This window comes from Cherax quadricarinatus, chromosome 52 (genome assembly GCF_038502225.1).
Source record: "Cherax quadricarinatus isolate ZL_2023a chromosome 52, ASM3850222v1, whole genome shotgun sequence".
Taxonomy (NCBI): Eukaryota; Metazoa; Arthropoda; class Malacostraca; order Decapoda; family Parastacidae; genus Cherax; species Cherax quadricarinatus.
The window spans coordinates 26,947,162-26,963,346 of NC_091343.1; the positions used below are offsets into that span (position 1 = coordinate 26,947,162).

Sequence of the window (16,185 nt, forward strand, 5' to 3'; positions counted from 1 at the left end):
GAGCAATTCTGAACAAAATAAAAGTTCAAAGAAAAATTAAAAAGTATTATATTGGGTGTTGGTTGGGTAGGTGACCCCACAACAGTTTAAGCTTCTTCGTCCCAAAACTGCAGGTCCGTCACTGGCCTTACCTTCTTTCCAGCAGATCAGAAGTTGCACACACACCTCGTTGCTCACTCTGGTTAGTGTTCTTGACTCAGGCATCACACTTATGCTCATCTCTTCTAAACTTCATTGAAGATGGTGCATGTTTTACCTAGATGGTAAAAATTGGTGGGGAAAATGTTCCATCTGGATGGTGGGGGGAAGTGTCTCACCTGCATGGTGAGGGATGTATCACACCTGTACGGTATTGGATGGTGGCTGAAGTCTCATCTAGATCGTGGGGTAAGTGTCTCACCTGGATGGTGTGATAAGTGTCTCACATAGATGGTGGGAGAAGTGTCTCACTTGGATGGTGATGGTGGGGAAAGTGTCTCACCTGGATGGTAGCCAGAGAGAAGTGGTAGGGGAAGGTGGGTGGCCTGGGAAGACCCTTCTCATGGTCAGCATCTGCACACTCCTCGGCAGCGTCAAGGAGGGTCCAGTGGAGAGTGTAGAGTAACTTTGTCTCCGCTGCTCCCAGGTTGGTGATGGTTGACTCGCGTCTGTAACACCAGGGATTGTCATAATATAACCTAACACAAGTACATGTTTGTCACAGTGTAACATAATATTAATACATGTTTGATATAAGGCAACACAAAACACATACTTTCTCTTTCAACAATCCGGCCGTATCCCACCCAGGCAGTGTGACCCAAAAGGTAAAATAGAAAGTTTATCCTTTTAAATTTAGTAATATATACTGGAGAAGGGGTCACTTGTCCTTTGCTCCCGGCATGTTAGTCGCCTCTTACAACACGCATGGCTTTTCGAGGAAGAATTCTGTTCTACTTCCCCATGGAGATAAGAGGAAATAAACAAGAACAAGACCAAGCAAGAAAATAGAAGAAACCCCAGAGGGGTGTGTATATATATGCTTGTACATGCAAGTTTAGTGTAAGTGAAAGTACAAGTAAAAGACGTACATAAAATCTTGCAACAAAACATATACATGATTGTTAAAATGTAGCACAACAATGATACATGGATACCGATGGAAATAAGTTACTTTGTCTAACTTTTTTGGGTTATCCTGGGTAGTTTACACATATCTTACTATGTATGATAATTGATCTTATGTGTACCTGTGCCTAAATAAACTTAATAATATAACACAAAACTGATTCATGTTTGCCGCAGTGTAAGACAACTCTGATATATGTGCGTCACAATGTAACACAACTCTGATATATGTGCGTCACAATGTAACACAACTCTCGATATATGTGCGTCACAATGTAACACAACTCTCGATATATGTACGTCACAATGTAACACAACTCTCGATATATGTACGTCACAATGTAACACAACTCTCGATATATGTACGTCACAATGTAACACAACTCTCGATATATGTACGTCACAATGTAACACAACTCTCGATATATGTACGTCACAATGTAACACAACTCTCGATATATGTACGTCACAATGTAACACAACTCTCGATATATGTGCGTCACAATGTAACACAACTCTCGATATATGTACGTCACAATGTAACACAACTCTCGATATATGTGCGTCACAATGTAACACAACTCTCGATATATGTACGTCACAATGTAACACAACTCTCGATATATGTGCGTCACAATGTAACACAACTCTCGATATATGTACGTCACAATGTAACACAACTCTCGATATATGTGCGTCACAATGTAACACAACTCTCGATATATGTGCGTCACAATGTAACACAACTCTCGATATATGTGCGTCACAATGTAACACAACTCTCGATATATGTACGTCACAATGTAACACAACTCTCGATATATGTACGTCACAATGTAACACAACTCTCGATATATGTACGTCACAATGTAACACAACTCTCGATATATGTACGTCACAATGTAACACAACTCTCGATATATGTACGTCACAATGTAACACAACTCTCGATATATGTACGTCACAATGTAACACAACTCTCGATATATGTGCGTCACAATGTAACACAACTCTCGATATATGTACGTCACAATGTAACACAACTCTCGATATATGTGCGTCACAATGTAACACAACTCTCGATATATGTACGTCACAATATAACACAACTCTCGATATATGTGCGTCACAATGTAACACAACTCTCGATATATGTACGTCACAATGTAACACAACTCTCGATATATGTGCGTCACAATGTAACACAACTCTCGATATATGTGCGTCACAATGTAACACAACTCTCGATATATGTGCGTCACAATGTAACACAACTCTCGATATATGTACGTCACAATGTAACACAACTCTCGATATATGTACGTCACAATATAACACAACTCTCGATATATGTGCGTCACAATGTAACACAACTCTCGATATATGTACGTCACAATGTAACACAACTCTCGATATATGTGCGTCACAATGTAACACAACTCTCGATATATGTGCGTCACAATGTAACACAACTCTCGATATATGTACGTCACAATGTAACACAACTCTCGATATATGTACGTCACAATGTAACACAACTCTCGATATATGTACGTCACAATGTAACACAACTCTCGATATATGTACGTCACAATGTAACACAACTCTCGATATATGTACGTCACAATGTAACACAGCTCTCGATATATGTACGTCACAATGTAACACAACTCTCGATATATGTACGTCACAATGTAACACAACTCTCGATATATGTACGTCACAATGTAACACAACTCTCGATATATGTGCGTCACAATGTAACACAACTCTCGATATATGTGCGTCACAATGTATCACAACTCTCGATATATGTACGTCACAATGTAACACAACTCTCGATATATGTACGTCACAATGTAACACAACTCTCGATATATGTGCGTCACAATGTAACACAACTCTCGATATATGTGCGTCACAATGTATCACAACTCTCGATATATGTACGTCACAATGTATCACAACTCTCGATATATGTACGTCACAATGTAACACAACTCTCGATATATGTACGTCACAATGTAACACAACTCTCGATATATGTACGTCACAATGTAACACAACTCTCGATATATGTGCGTCACAATGTATCACAACTCTCGATATATGTGCGTCACAATGTAACACAACTCTCGATATATGTGCGTCACAATGTATCACAACTCTCGATATATGTGCGTCACAATGTAACACAACTCTCGATATATGTGCGTCACAATGTATCACAACTCTCGATATATGTGCGTCACAATGTAACACAATTCTCGATATATATGCGTCACAATGTAACACAACTCTCGATATATGTGCGTCACAATGTAACACAACTCTCGATATATGTGCGTCACAATGTAACACAACTCTCGATATATGTACGTCACAATGTAACACAACTCTCGATATATGTACGTCACAATGTAACACAACTCTCGATATATGTACGTCACAATGTAACACAACTCTCGATATATGTGCGTCACAATGTATCACAACTCTCGATATATGTGCGTCACAATGTAACACAACTCTCGATATATATGCGTCACAATGTAACACAACTCTCGATATATGTGCGTCACAATGTAACACAACTCTCGATATATGTGCGTCACAATGTAACACAACTCTCGATATATGTACGTCACAATGTAACACAACTCTCGATATATGTGCGTCACAATGTAACACAACTCTCGATATATGTGCGTCACAATGTAACACAACTCTCGATATATGTGCGTCACAATGTAACACAACTCTCGATATATGTGCGTCACAATGTAACACAACATAAGTGAATGTGTACCATAATGTAACACATCACGGTCATATGTTTGTCACAATGTAACACAAAATGGATAAATGTTTGTCACAAAGGTATTTTTATCATCCAAATACATATTTTTTTGTTGAAAAATTAAGTTACGGTCGACAAAAGTGTATCCGATCATTTTTTTTTTTTTGAGAGTAAAACACAAAAGTTCGGTAAAATAAAATTACGTAATTTTTATTGCAAATCCAATACAAAATTTCAGACAGATATTAATGTTGTATTTGTCACAATGTAACACGATTATTCCTCCACAATCATCAGTAACTTGGTGGTTACAGCGCTTAAGTCACAACCAAGTTGTCCCGTGTTCGATTCCCTGTTGCTGCTCAAGGTATTGGCTAAGGCTCTTAACGTCCTTGTTATCGATAACTAGGTAGCTGAATGTTACCAGATTGTTAAAGGTAACATTCATGGTAGTGATAGTATACCATGCAAGAGACTGGCAAAGATAAGATAACTGGTCTTTGCCTGACAAAAATAATCTGTAAAGATAGTTTACTTGAACTTGCTTGTGTTATTTACATAATAAATGCACATTTTAAGAGCTATTAACTCCTCACAGTACATTTCAGAACCCAGAACTATTAATCATTCAATACCCTGTGTTTGCTTCTAGTTGAACTTGGGCAGCGGTTGTAAGGAGTAAGATCACTAGCACCCAGGTACATCTTTGCTACGAGATGAACAGGTTTAGCTTCTAGGATAAAATAGTTAATGGGTATAAGTAGAGAACACCAAGAAACCCATTTAATGACAGTATTACAGTATATACATGCCGTGAACCAGATGCCAATTTACTCATTAATGTTTCCCTCGCTGGAGAAACGAACCTGATCTCTTTAGTCCCGAGCCAAACATATGCATGGCATAAACAACAGCCTGGGTAGTAGAGTAAGAAAGTGTTAGCAGTACAGTGCGGCGCAGAAGGTGACTGACACTCACCTGTTGTAGAGAAGAGAGGCAGCACAGTGCATAACATGAGGGACAGCAGCTTGAATGAAGCGCCATCTTGGGACGCTTTTAATGGCGTCAGTCAGCGAAGGAGACAAACCGAAGAGAATATTTTGAACCAACACCTTCTCCAGGGACTGTCAGGGAGAGAGGGATGAGGAAGATCAGTGAGTGTCGGTGACTGTTTTGGGGAAGAAGGGGAAGAAGATAGATCAATGACTGTCAGGGAGGGAGAGGGTTGAGAAAGATAGATCAGTGACTATCAGGTGAGAGACGGAAGAGTAAGCTTAATCAGTGACAGTCAGGGTGAGGGAGATGAGTAAGATTAATCAGTGACTGTTAGGGGAAAGAGAGTTAAAAAAATTATCAGTGATTGTCAAGGGAGAGAGTTGAGGAAGATTGATCAGTGGCTTCAGAGAGAGTAATATTATTTGATATGTAACGCTGGAAGTAAAAGGTCATTGAACATTTTATAGTATAACAATAATCACTACAATACACAATACATAACTCACACACACACACACACACACACACACACACACACACACACACACACACACACACACACACACACACACACACACACACACACACACACACACACACACACACACACACCATACAAAACATAAGACAATGAAAGCCACACAAACACTTAAAAAACTAACCGCAAATAGAATCACATATTTTAATAGTAGTATCACGCAAAAAATACGTAACCTAAAATCTCATCGATGACTGTACATATCTTGGTGATTGTAATACGTCATCGAGGTCTCTACTTAATTTTCCGTGATTGTAAGATATCAAGCTCTCAACAACCTCCTCAGTGATTGCAAAATGTCATTGTGGTCTGTACAATCACCTCAGATATTATAAATGGTCTATATGGTCTGTATAGACACCTCGGTGATGGTAAAATGTCATTTAGGTCTGAGGAGTAGGACACGTGTGCATCACTAGTAATATTTATTGACGAGACTTATCGCCTGCGCTGCAGTCCTCATCGGTCGAGTACAGAGATGAGTTACACGGCAACAGACATCAGTAATCAGTATATCAGAATTTGTGCAAAGTATAACAACTTGATGAGGTGACTGGTGAGTTAGACCCACTGTTGGACGTAGGCTGTGCTAAATATTTGTTAGCAACAAAGTTGCTGAACACATCCCTGGTACCAGGATACCATTGGGTTTCATCAATAAAGATTCCTAGTATTGCACATCTGTCTTCCTCTTCAAGTTGTCGGTACAGTACATCATTTATAATATGAGAGTCGTTGAGGTCTCTACAGACACCTCGGAGATAATAAAAATATCGTCGAGGTCTCCACAAACTCCTCAATAATTGTTAAATCCATACCTAAACCTAAACTTCCGCTGTCTAGGACATGCTCTTAAAATATGCATCATTGTAAGTCACAACGATGATGTGTGTACAGGTTGTGCTTGTGTCAGTAACACCACAAGTTACTCACAGAAGGAATACCTGCACCAGGTACCTGTGGAAAAGGTAATTATGCTCTATTCTTAACTGACAGGATTTTCTAATAGTCTGAAGGGACCAACGGATCCCCCACTTCAAGACTGGATATCAACGTTCTTGGCCATGACTGTCACTGGATAGGATATATTGATGTCTGTCTGGGAACAGGAGGTCCTAGGCTAGGATAAGAGGGTTTCATGCTGGAATATGGTAATATCTGACTGGGGCAAGAAGTTACGTCGCTGAGATTAAAAAACACCTGACAAGAATAATGAGGTATCTGTGATTCCTGGTACTTGACTGTCTTAAGATGGTACTTGACTGCCATAAGATAGTACTTGACTGTCATAAGACAGTATTTGACTGTCACAAGACAGTACTTGATTGTCATGAGATAATACTTGATTGTCATAAGATACTACTTGATTGTCATAAGATACTACTTGATTGTCGTAAGATACTACTTGATTGTCTTAAGATAGTACTTGACTGTCACAAGACAGTACTTGACTGTCATAAGAGAGTAATTAACTGTTATAAGCAAGTCCTTCACTTTCATAAGGTAGTAATTCACTGTCATAAGATAGTACTTGGCTGTATAAGGCAGTACTTGACTGTCATAAGATAACACTTAACTGTCATAAGATAGTGCTTGACTGTATAAGGCAGTACATGACTGTCATAAGACAGTACTTGACTGTCACAAGAGAGTACTTGACTGTCACAAGACAGTACTTGACTGTCACAAGACAGTACTTGACTGTCACAAGACAGTACTTGACAGTCACAAGACAGTACTTGACGGTCATAAGACAATACTTGACTGTTACAAGACAGTACTTGACTGTTACAAGACAGTACTTGACTGTCACAAGACAGTACTTGACTGTCACAAGACAGTACTTGACTGTCACAAGACAGTACTTGACTGTCACAAGACAGTACTTGACTGTCACAAGACAGTACTTGACTGTCACAAGACAGTACTTGACAGTCACAAGACAGTACTTGACGGTCATAAGACAATACTTGACTGTTACAAGACAGTACTTGACTGTTACAAGACAGTACTTGACTGTTACAAGACAGTACTTGACTGTCTCAAGACAGTACTTGACTGTCACAAGACAGTACTTGACTGTCACAAAAGAGTACTTGACTGCAATTAGATGTAATTTCCATGGGGATGAGTCAGATGTCGTAGGCGCTTCAACATTAATAATAACTAATTGTGTAGATAATTTTCTTAAATTTCAACTAAAATTCTTCACTTCTTCATTATTGGTAATAGACGTTTTCTAAGGTTTAAAACCTACTGACTGCTTGAGGGTCACTAAGATCACTTATTACCCACGCTCTCATATTGACTGCTTGAGGGTCACTAAGACCACTTATTACCCACGCTCTCATATTGACTGCTTGAGGGTCACTAAGATCACTTATTACCCACGCTCTCATACTGACTGCTTGAGGGTCACTAAGATAACTTATTACCCACGCTCTCATACTGACTGCTTGAGGGTCACTAAGATCACTTATTACCCACGCTCTCATACTGACTGCTTGAGGGTCACTAAGATCACTTATTACCCACGCTCTCATACTGACTGCTTGAGGGTCACTAAGATCACTTATTACCCACGCTCTCATATTGACTGCTTGAGGGTCACTAAGATCACTTATTACCCACGCTCTCATACTGACTGCTTGAGGGTCACTAAGATCACTTATTACCCACGCTCTCATACTGACTGCTTGAGGGTCACTAAGATCACTTATTACCCACGCTCTCATACTGACTGCTTGAGGGTCACTAAGATCACTTATTACCCACGCTCTCATATTGACTGCTTGAGGGTCACTAAGATCACTTATTACCCACGCACTCATATTGACTGCTTGAGGGTCACTAAGATAACTTATTACCCACGCTCTCATATTGACTGCTTGAGGGTCACTAAGATCACTTATTACCCACGCTCTCATATTGACTGCTTGAGGGTCACTAAGACCACTTTTTATCCACGCTCTCATATTGACTGCTTGAGGGTCACTAAGATCACTTATTACCCACGCTCTCATATTGACTGCTTGAGGGTCACTAAGATCACTTATTACCCACGCTCTCATATTGACTGCTTGAGGGTCACTAAGACCACTTATTACCCACGCTCTCATACTGACTGCTTGAGTGTCTCTAAGACCACTTATTACCCACGCAAACTTATTAACTGCTTGAGGGTCATTGATACCACTTATTACCCACGCTCTCATATTGACTGCTTGAGGGTCACTAAGACCACTTATTACCCACGCTCTCATACTGACTGCTTGAGTGTCTCTAAGACCACTTATTACCCACGCAAACTTATTAACTGCTTGAGGGTCATTGATACCACTTATTACCCACGCTCTCATATTGACTGCTTGAGGGTCACTAAGACCACTTATTACCCACACTCTCATATTGACTGCTTGAGGGTCACTAAGACCACTTATTACCCACGCTCTCATACTGACTGCTTGAGTGTCTCTAAGACCACTTATTACCCACGCAAACTTATTAACTGCTTGAGGGTCATTGATACCACTTATTTCCCACGCAAACTTATTAACTGCTTAAGGGCCACTAAGACCATTTATTACCCACGCTCCCATATTGACTGCTTGAGGGGTCATTGATACCACTTATTACCCACACACTCATATTGACTGCTTGAGGGCCACTAAGACCATTTATTACCCACGCTCCCATATTGACTGCTCGAGGGTCATTGATACCACTTATTACCCACGCTCTCATATTGACTGCTTGAGGGCCACTAAGGCCATTTATTACCTACGCTCCCATATTGACTGCTTGAGGGTCATTGATACCACTTATTACCCACGCTCTCATATTGACTGCTTGAGGGTCACTAAGACCATTTATTACCCACGCTCCCATATAGACTGCTTGAGAGTAACTAAGACCACTTATTACCCACGCTCTCATATTGACTGCTTGAGGGTCACTAAGACCACTTATTACCCACACTCTCATATTGACTGCTTGAGGGTCACTAAGACCACTTTTTACCCACGCTCTGATATTGACTGCTTGAGGGTCACTAAGATCACTTATTACCCACGCTCTCATATTGACTGCTTAAGGGCCACTAAAACCACTTATTACCCACTCTCTCATATTGACTTCTAAAGGGCCACTAAAACCACTTATTACCCACGCTCTCATATTGGCTGCTTAAGGGCCACTAAAACCACTTATTACCCACGCTCTCATATTGACTGTCTGAGGGTCACTAAGACCACTTATTACCCACGCTCTCATATTGACTGCTTGAGGGTCACTAAGACCACTTATTACCCATGCTCTCATATTGACTGCTTGAGGGTCACTAAGACCACTTATTACCCATGCTCTCATATTGACTGCTTGAGGGTCACTAAGACCACTTATTATCCACGCTCTCATATTGACTTCTTGAGGGTCACTAATACCACTTAATAACCACGGTCTCATATTGACTGCTTGAGGGTCACTAGGACCACTTATTACCCACGCTCTCATATTGACTGCTTGAGGGCCACTAAGACCACTTTTTACCCACGTTCTCATATTGACTGCTTGAGGGTCACTAAGACCACTTATTACCCACTCTCTCATATTGACTGCTTGAGGGCCACTAGGACCACTTTTTACCCACGCTCTCATATTGACTGCTTGAGGGTCACTAAGACCACTTTTTACCCACGTTCTCATATTGACTGCTTGAGGGTCACTAAGACCACTTTTTACCCACGCTCTCATATTGACTGCTTGAGGGTCACTAAGACCACTTTTTATCCACGCTCCCATATTGACTGCTTGAGGGTCACTAAGACCACTTATTACCCACGCTCTCATATTGACTGCTTGAGGGTCACTAAGATCACTTATTACCCACGCTCTCATATTGACTGCTTGAGGGTCACTAAGACCACTTATTACCCACGCTCTCATACTGACTGCTTGAGTGTCTCTAAGACCACTTATTACCCACGCAAACTTATTAACTGCTTGAGGGTCATTGATACCACTTATTACCCACGCTCTCATATTGACTGCTTGAGGGTCACTAAGACCACTTATTACCCACGCTCTCATACTGACTGCTTGAGTGTCTCTAAGACCACTTATTACCCACGCAAACTTATTAACTGCTTGAGGGTCATTGATACCACTTATTACCCACGCTCTCATATTGACTGCTTGAGGGTCACTAAGACCACTTATTACCCACGCTCTCATATTGACTGCTTGAGGGTCACTAAGACCACTTATTACCCACGCTCTCATACTGACTGCTTGAGTGTCTCTAAGACCACTTATTACCCACGCAAACTTATTAACTGCTTGAGGGTCATTGATACCACTTATTACCCACGCTCTCATATTGACTGCTTGAGGGTCACTAAGACCACTTATTACCCACGCTCTCATACTGACTGCTTGAGTGTCTCTAGGACCACTTATTACCCACGCAAACTTATTAACTGCTTGAGGGTCATTGATACCACTTATTTCCCACGCAAACTTATTAACTGCTTAAGGGCCACTAAGACCATTTATTACCCACGCTCCCATATTGACTGCTTGAGGGGTCATTGATACCACTTATTACCCACACACTCATATTGACTGCTTGAGGGCCACTAAGACTATTTATTACCCACGCTCCCATATTGACTGCTCGAGGGTCATTGATACCACTTATTACCCACGCTCTTATATTGACTGCTTGAGGGCCACTAAGGCCATTTATTACCTACGCTCCCATATTGACTGCTTGAGGGTCATTGATACCACTTATTACCCACGCTCTCATATTGACTGCTTGAGGGTCACTAAGACCATTTATTACCCACGCTCCCATATAGACTGCTTGAGAGTAACTAAGACCACTTATTACCCACGCTCTCATATTGACTGCTTGAGGGTCACTAAGACCACTTATTACCCACACTCTCATATTGACTGCTTGAGGGTCACTAAGACCACTTTTTACCCACGCTCTGATATTGACTGCTTGAGGGTCACTAAGATCACTTATTACCCACGCTCTCATATTGACTGCTTAAGGGCCACTAAAACCACTTATTACCCACTCTCTCATATTGACTTCTAAAGGGCCACTAAAACCACTTATTACCCACGCTCTCATATTGGCTGCTTAAGGGCCACTAAAACCACTTATTACCCACGCTCTCATATTGACTGTCTGAGGGTCACTAAGACCACTTATTACCCACGCTCTCATATTGACTGCTTGAGGGTCACTAAGACCACTTATTACCCATGCTCTCATATTGACTGCTTGAGGGTCACTAAGACCACTTATTACCCTTGCTCTCATATTGACTGCTTGAGGGTCACTAAGACCACTTATTATCCACGCTCTCATATTGACTTCTTGAGGGTCACTAATACCACTTAATAACCACGCTCTCATATTGACTGCTTGAGGGTCACTAGGACCACTTATTACCCACGCTCTCATATTGACTGCTTGAGGGCCACTAAGACCACTTTTTACCCACGTTCTCATATTGACTGCTTGAGGGTCACTAAGACCACTTATTACCCACTCTCTCATATTGACTGCTTGAGGGCCACTAGGACCACTTTTTACCCACGCTCTCATATTGACTGCTTGAGGGTCACTAAGACCACTTTTTACCCACGTTCTCATATTGACTGCTTGAGGGTCACTAAGACCACTTTTTACCCACGCTCTCATATTGACTGCTTGAGGGTCACTAAGACCACTTTTTATCCACGCTCCCATATTGACTGCTTGAGGGTCACTAAGACCACTTTTTACCCACGTTCTCATATTGACTGCTTGAGGGTCACTAAGACCACTTTTTACCCACGCTCTCATATTGACTGCTTGAGGGTCACTAAGACCACTTTTTATCCACGCTCTCATATTGACTGCTTGAGGACCACTAAGACCACTTTTTACCCACGCTCTCATATTGACTGCTTGAGGGTCACTAAGACCACTTTTTACCCACGCTCTCATATTGACTGCTTGAGGGTCACTAAGACCACTTTTTACCCACGCTCTCATATTGACTGCTTGAGAGTCACTAAGACCACTTATTACCCACACTCTCATATTGACTGCTTGAGGGTCACTAAGACCACTTTTTACCCACGCTCTCATATTGACTGCTTGAGGGTCACTAAGACCACTTATTACCCACACTCTCATATTGACTGCTTGAGGGTTACTAAGACCACTTATTACCCACGCTCTCATATTGACTGCTTGAGGGTCACTAAGACCACTTTTTACCCACGCTCTCATATTGACTGCTTGAGGGTCACTAAGACCACTTATTACCCACACTCTCATATTGACTGCTTGAGGGTCACTAAGACCACTTTTTACCCACACTCTCATATTGACTGTTTGAGGGTCACTAAGACCACTTTTTACCCACGCTCTCATATTGACTGCTTGAGGGTCACTAAGACCACTTTTTAAAAAAGCTCTCATATTGACTGCTTGAGGACCACTAAGACCACTTTTTACCCACGCTCTCATATTGACTGCTTGAGGGTCACTAAGACCACTTTTTACCCACGCTCTCATATTGACTGCTTGAGGGCCACTAAGACCACTTTTTACCCACGCTCTCATATTGACTGCTTGAGGGTCACTAAGACCACTTTTTACCCACACTCTCATATTGACTGCTTGAGGGTCACTAAGACCACTTTTTACCCACACTCTCACATTGACTGCTTGAGGACCACTAAGACCACTTTTTACCCACGCTCTCATATTGACTGCTTGAGGGTCACTAAGACCACTTTTTACCCACTCATATTGACTGATTGAGGGTCACTGAGACCACTTTTTACCCACGCTCTCATATTGACTGCTTGAGGGTCACTAAGACCACTTTTTACCCACACTCTCATATTGACTGCTTGAGGACCACTAAGACCACTTTTTACCCACGCTCTCATATTGACTGCTTGAGGACCCCTAAGACCACTTTTTACCCACGCTCTCATATTGACTGCTTGAGGGTCACTAAGACCACTTTTTACCCACGCTCTCATATTGACTGCTTGAGGGCCACTAAGACCACTTTTTACCCACGCTCTCATATTGACTGCTTGAGGGTCACTAAGACCACTTTTTACCCACACTCTCATATTGACTGCTTGAGGGTCACTAAGACCACTTTTTACCCACACTCTCACATTGACTGCTTGAGGACCACTAAGACCACTTTTTACCCACGCTCTCATATTGACTGCTTGAGGGTCACTAAGACCACTTTTTACCCACTCATATTGACTGATTGAGGGTCACTGAGACCACTTTTTACCCACGCTCTCATATTGACTGCTTGAGGGTCACTAAGACCACTTTTTACCCACACTCTCATATTGACTGCTTGAGGACCACTAAGACCACTTTTTACCCACGCTCTCATATTGACTGCTTGAGGACCACTAAGACCACTTTTTACCCACGCACTCATATTGACTGCTTGAGGACCACTAAGACCACTTTTTACCCACGCTCTCATATTGACTGCTTGAGGACCACTAAGACCACTTTTTACCCACGCTCTCATATTGACTGCTTGAGGACCACTAAGACCACTTTTTATCCACGCTCTCATATTGACTGCTTGAGGACCACTAAGACCACTTTTTATCCACGCTCTCATATTGACTGCTTGAGGACCACTAAGACCACTTTTTACCCACGCTCTCATATTGACTGCTTGAGGACCACTAAGACCACTTTTTACCCACGCTCTCATATTGACTGCTTGAGGACCACTAAGACCACTTTTTATCCACGCTCTCATATTGACTGCTTGAGGACCACTAAGACCACTTTTTACCCACGCTCTCATATTGACTGCTTGAGGGTCACTAAGACCACTTTTTATCCACGCTCTCATATTGACTGCTTGAGGACCACTAAGACCACTTTTTACCCACACTCTCATATTGACTGCTTGAGGGTCACTAAGACCACTTTTTACCAACACTCTCATATTGACTGCTTGAGGGTCACTAAGACCACTTTTTACCCACACTCTCATATTGACTGCTTGAGGACCACTAAGACCACTTTTTACCCACACTCTCATATTGACTGCTTGAGGGTCACTAAGACCACTTTTTACCCACGCTCTCATATTGACTGCTTGAGGACCACTAAGACCACCTTTTACCCACGCTCTCATATTGACTGCTTGAGGACCACTAAGACCACTTTTTATCCACGCTCTCATATTGACTGCTTGAGGACCACTAAGACCACTTTTTACCCACGCTCTCATATTGACTGCTTGAGGACCACTAAGACCACTTTTTACCCACACTCTCATATTGACTGCTTGAGGACCACTAAGACCACTTTTTATCCACGCTCTCATATTGACTGCTTGAGGACCACTAAGACCACTTTTTATCCACGCTCTCATATTGACTGCTTGAGGACCACTAAGACCACTTTTTATCCACGCTCTCATATTGACTGCTTGAGGGTCACTAGGACCACTTATTACCCACACTCTCATATTGACTGCTTGAGGGTCACTAAGACCACTTTTTACCCACACTCTCATATTGACTGCTTGAGGGTCACTAAGACCACTTTTTACCCACGCTCTCATATTGATTGCTTGAGGGTCACTAAGACCACTTTTTACCCACGCTCTCATATTGACTGCTTGAGGGTCACTAAGACCACTTTTTACCCACGCTCTCATATTGACTGCTTGAGGGTCACTAAGACCACTTTTTACCCACGCTCTCATATTGACTGCTTGAGGGTCACTAAGACCACTTTTTACCCACACTCTCATATTGACTGCTTGAGGACCACTAAGACCACTTTTTACCCACGCTCTCATATTGACTGCTTGAGGGCCACTAAGACCACTTTTTACCCACACTCTCATATTGACTGCTTGAGGGTCACTAAGACCACTTTTTACCCACGCTCTCATATTGACTGCTTGAGGGTCACTAAGACCACTTTTTACCCACGCTCTCATATTGACTGCTTGAGGGTCACTAAGACCACTTTTTACCCACGCTCTCATATTGACTGCTTGAGGGTCACTAAGACCACTTTTTACCCACGCTCTCATATTGACTGCTTGAGGACCACTAAGACCACTTTTTACCCACACTCTCATATTGACTGCTTGAGGGTCACTAAGACCACTTTTTACCCACGCTCTCATATTGACTGCTTGAGGGTCACTAAGACCACTTTTTACCCACGCTCTCATATTGACTGCTTGAGGGTCACTAAGACCACTTTTTACCCACGCTCTCATATTGACTGCTTGAGGACCACTAAGACCACTTTTTACCCACACTCTCATATTGACTGCTTGAGGGTCACTAAGACCACTTTTTACCCACACTCTCATATTGACTGCTTGAGGGTCACTAAGACCACTTTTTACCCACACTCTCATATTGACTGCTTGAGGGTCACTAAGATAACTTATTACCCACGCTCTCATATTGACTGCTTGAGGGTCACTAAGACCACTTTTTACCCACGCTCTCATATTGACTGCTTGAGGGTCACTAAGATAACTTATTACCCACGCTCTCATATTGACTGCTTGAGGGTCACTAAGATAACTTATTACCCACGCTCTCATATTGACTGCTTGAGGGTCACTAAGACCACTTTTTACCCACACTCTCATATTGACTGCTTGAGGGTCACTAAGACCACTTTTTACCCACGCTCTCA

The 16,185-nt window shown here is 41.9% G+C and overlaps 1 protein-coding gene across 1 annotated transcript in view; it reads right to left on the minus strand.

Annotated features, from left to right (window-relative positions):
- The window catches only part of LOC128696898 (protein unc-80 homolog), a 1,079,316-nt gene that overhangs the window by 805,396 nt on the left and 257,735 nt on the right, over positions 1–16,185 (minus strand). The window contains exons 6-7 of the mRNA XM_070095999.1: positions 4,886–5,031; positions 482–647 (exon numbers count right to left, since the gene is read on the minus strand). Of these exons, the coding sequence (XP_069952100.1) occupies positions 482–647; positions 4,886–5,031 (312 nt within the window). The remainder of the gene's footprint in view (positions 1–481; positions 648–4,885; positions 5,032–16,185) is intronic.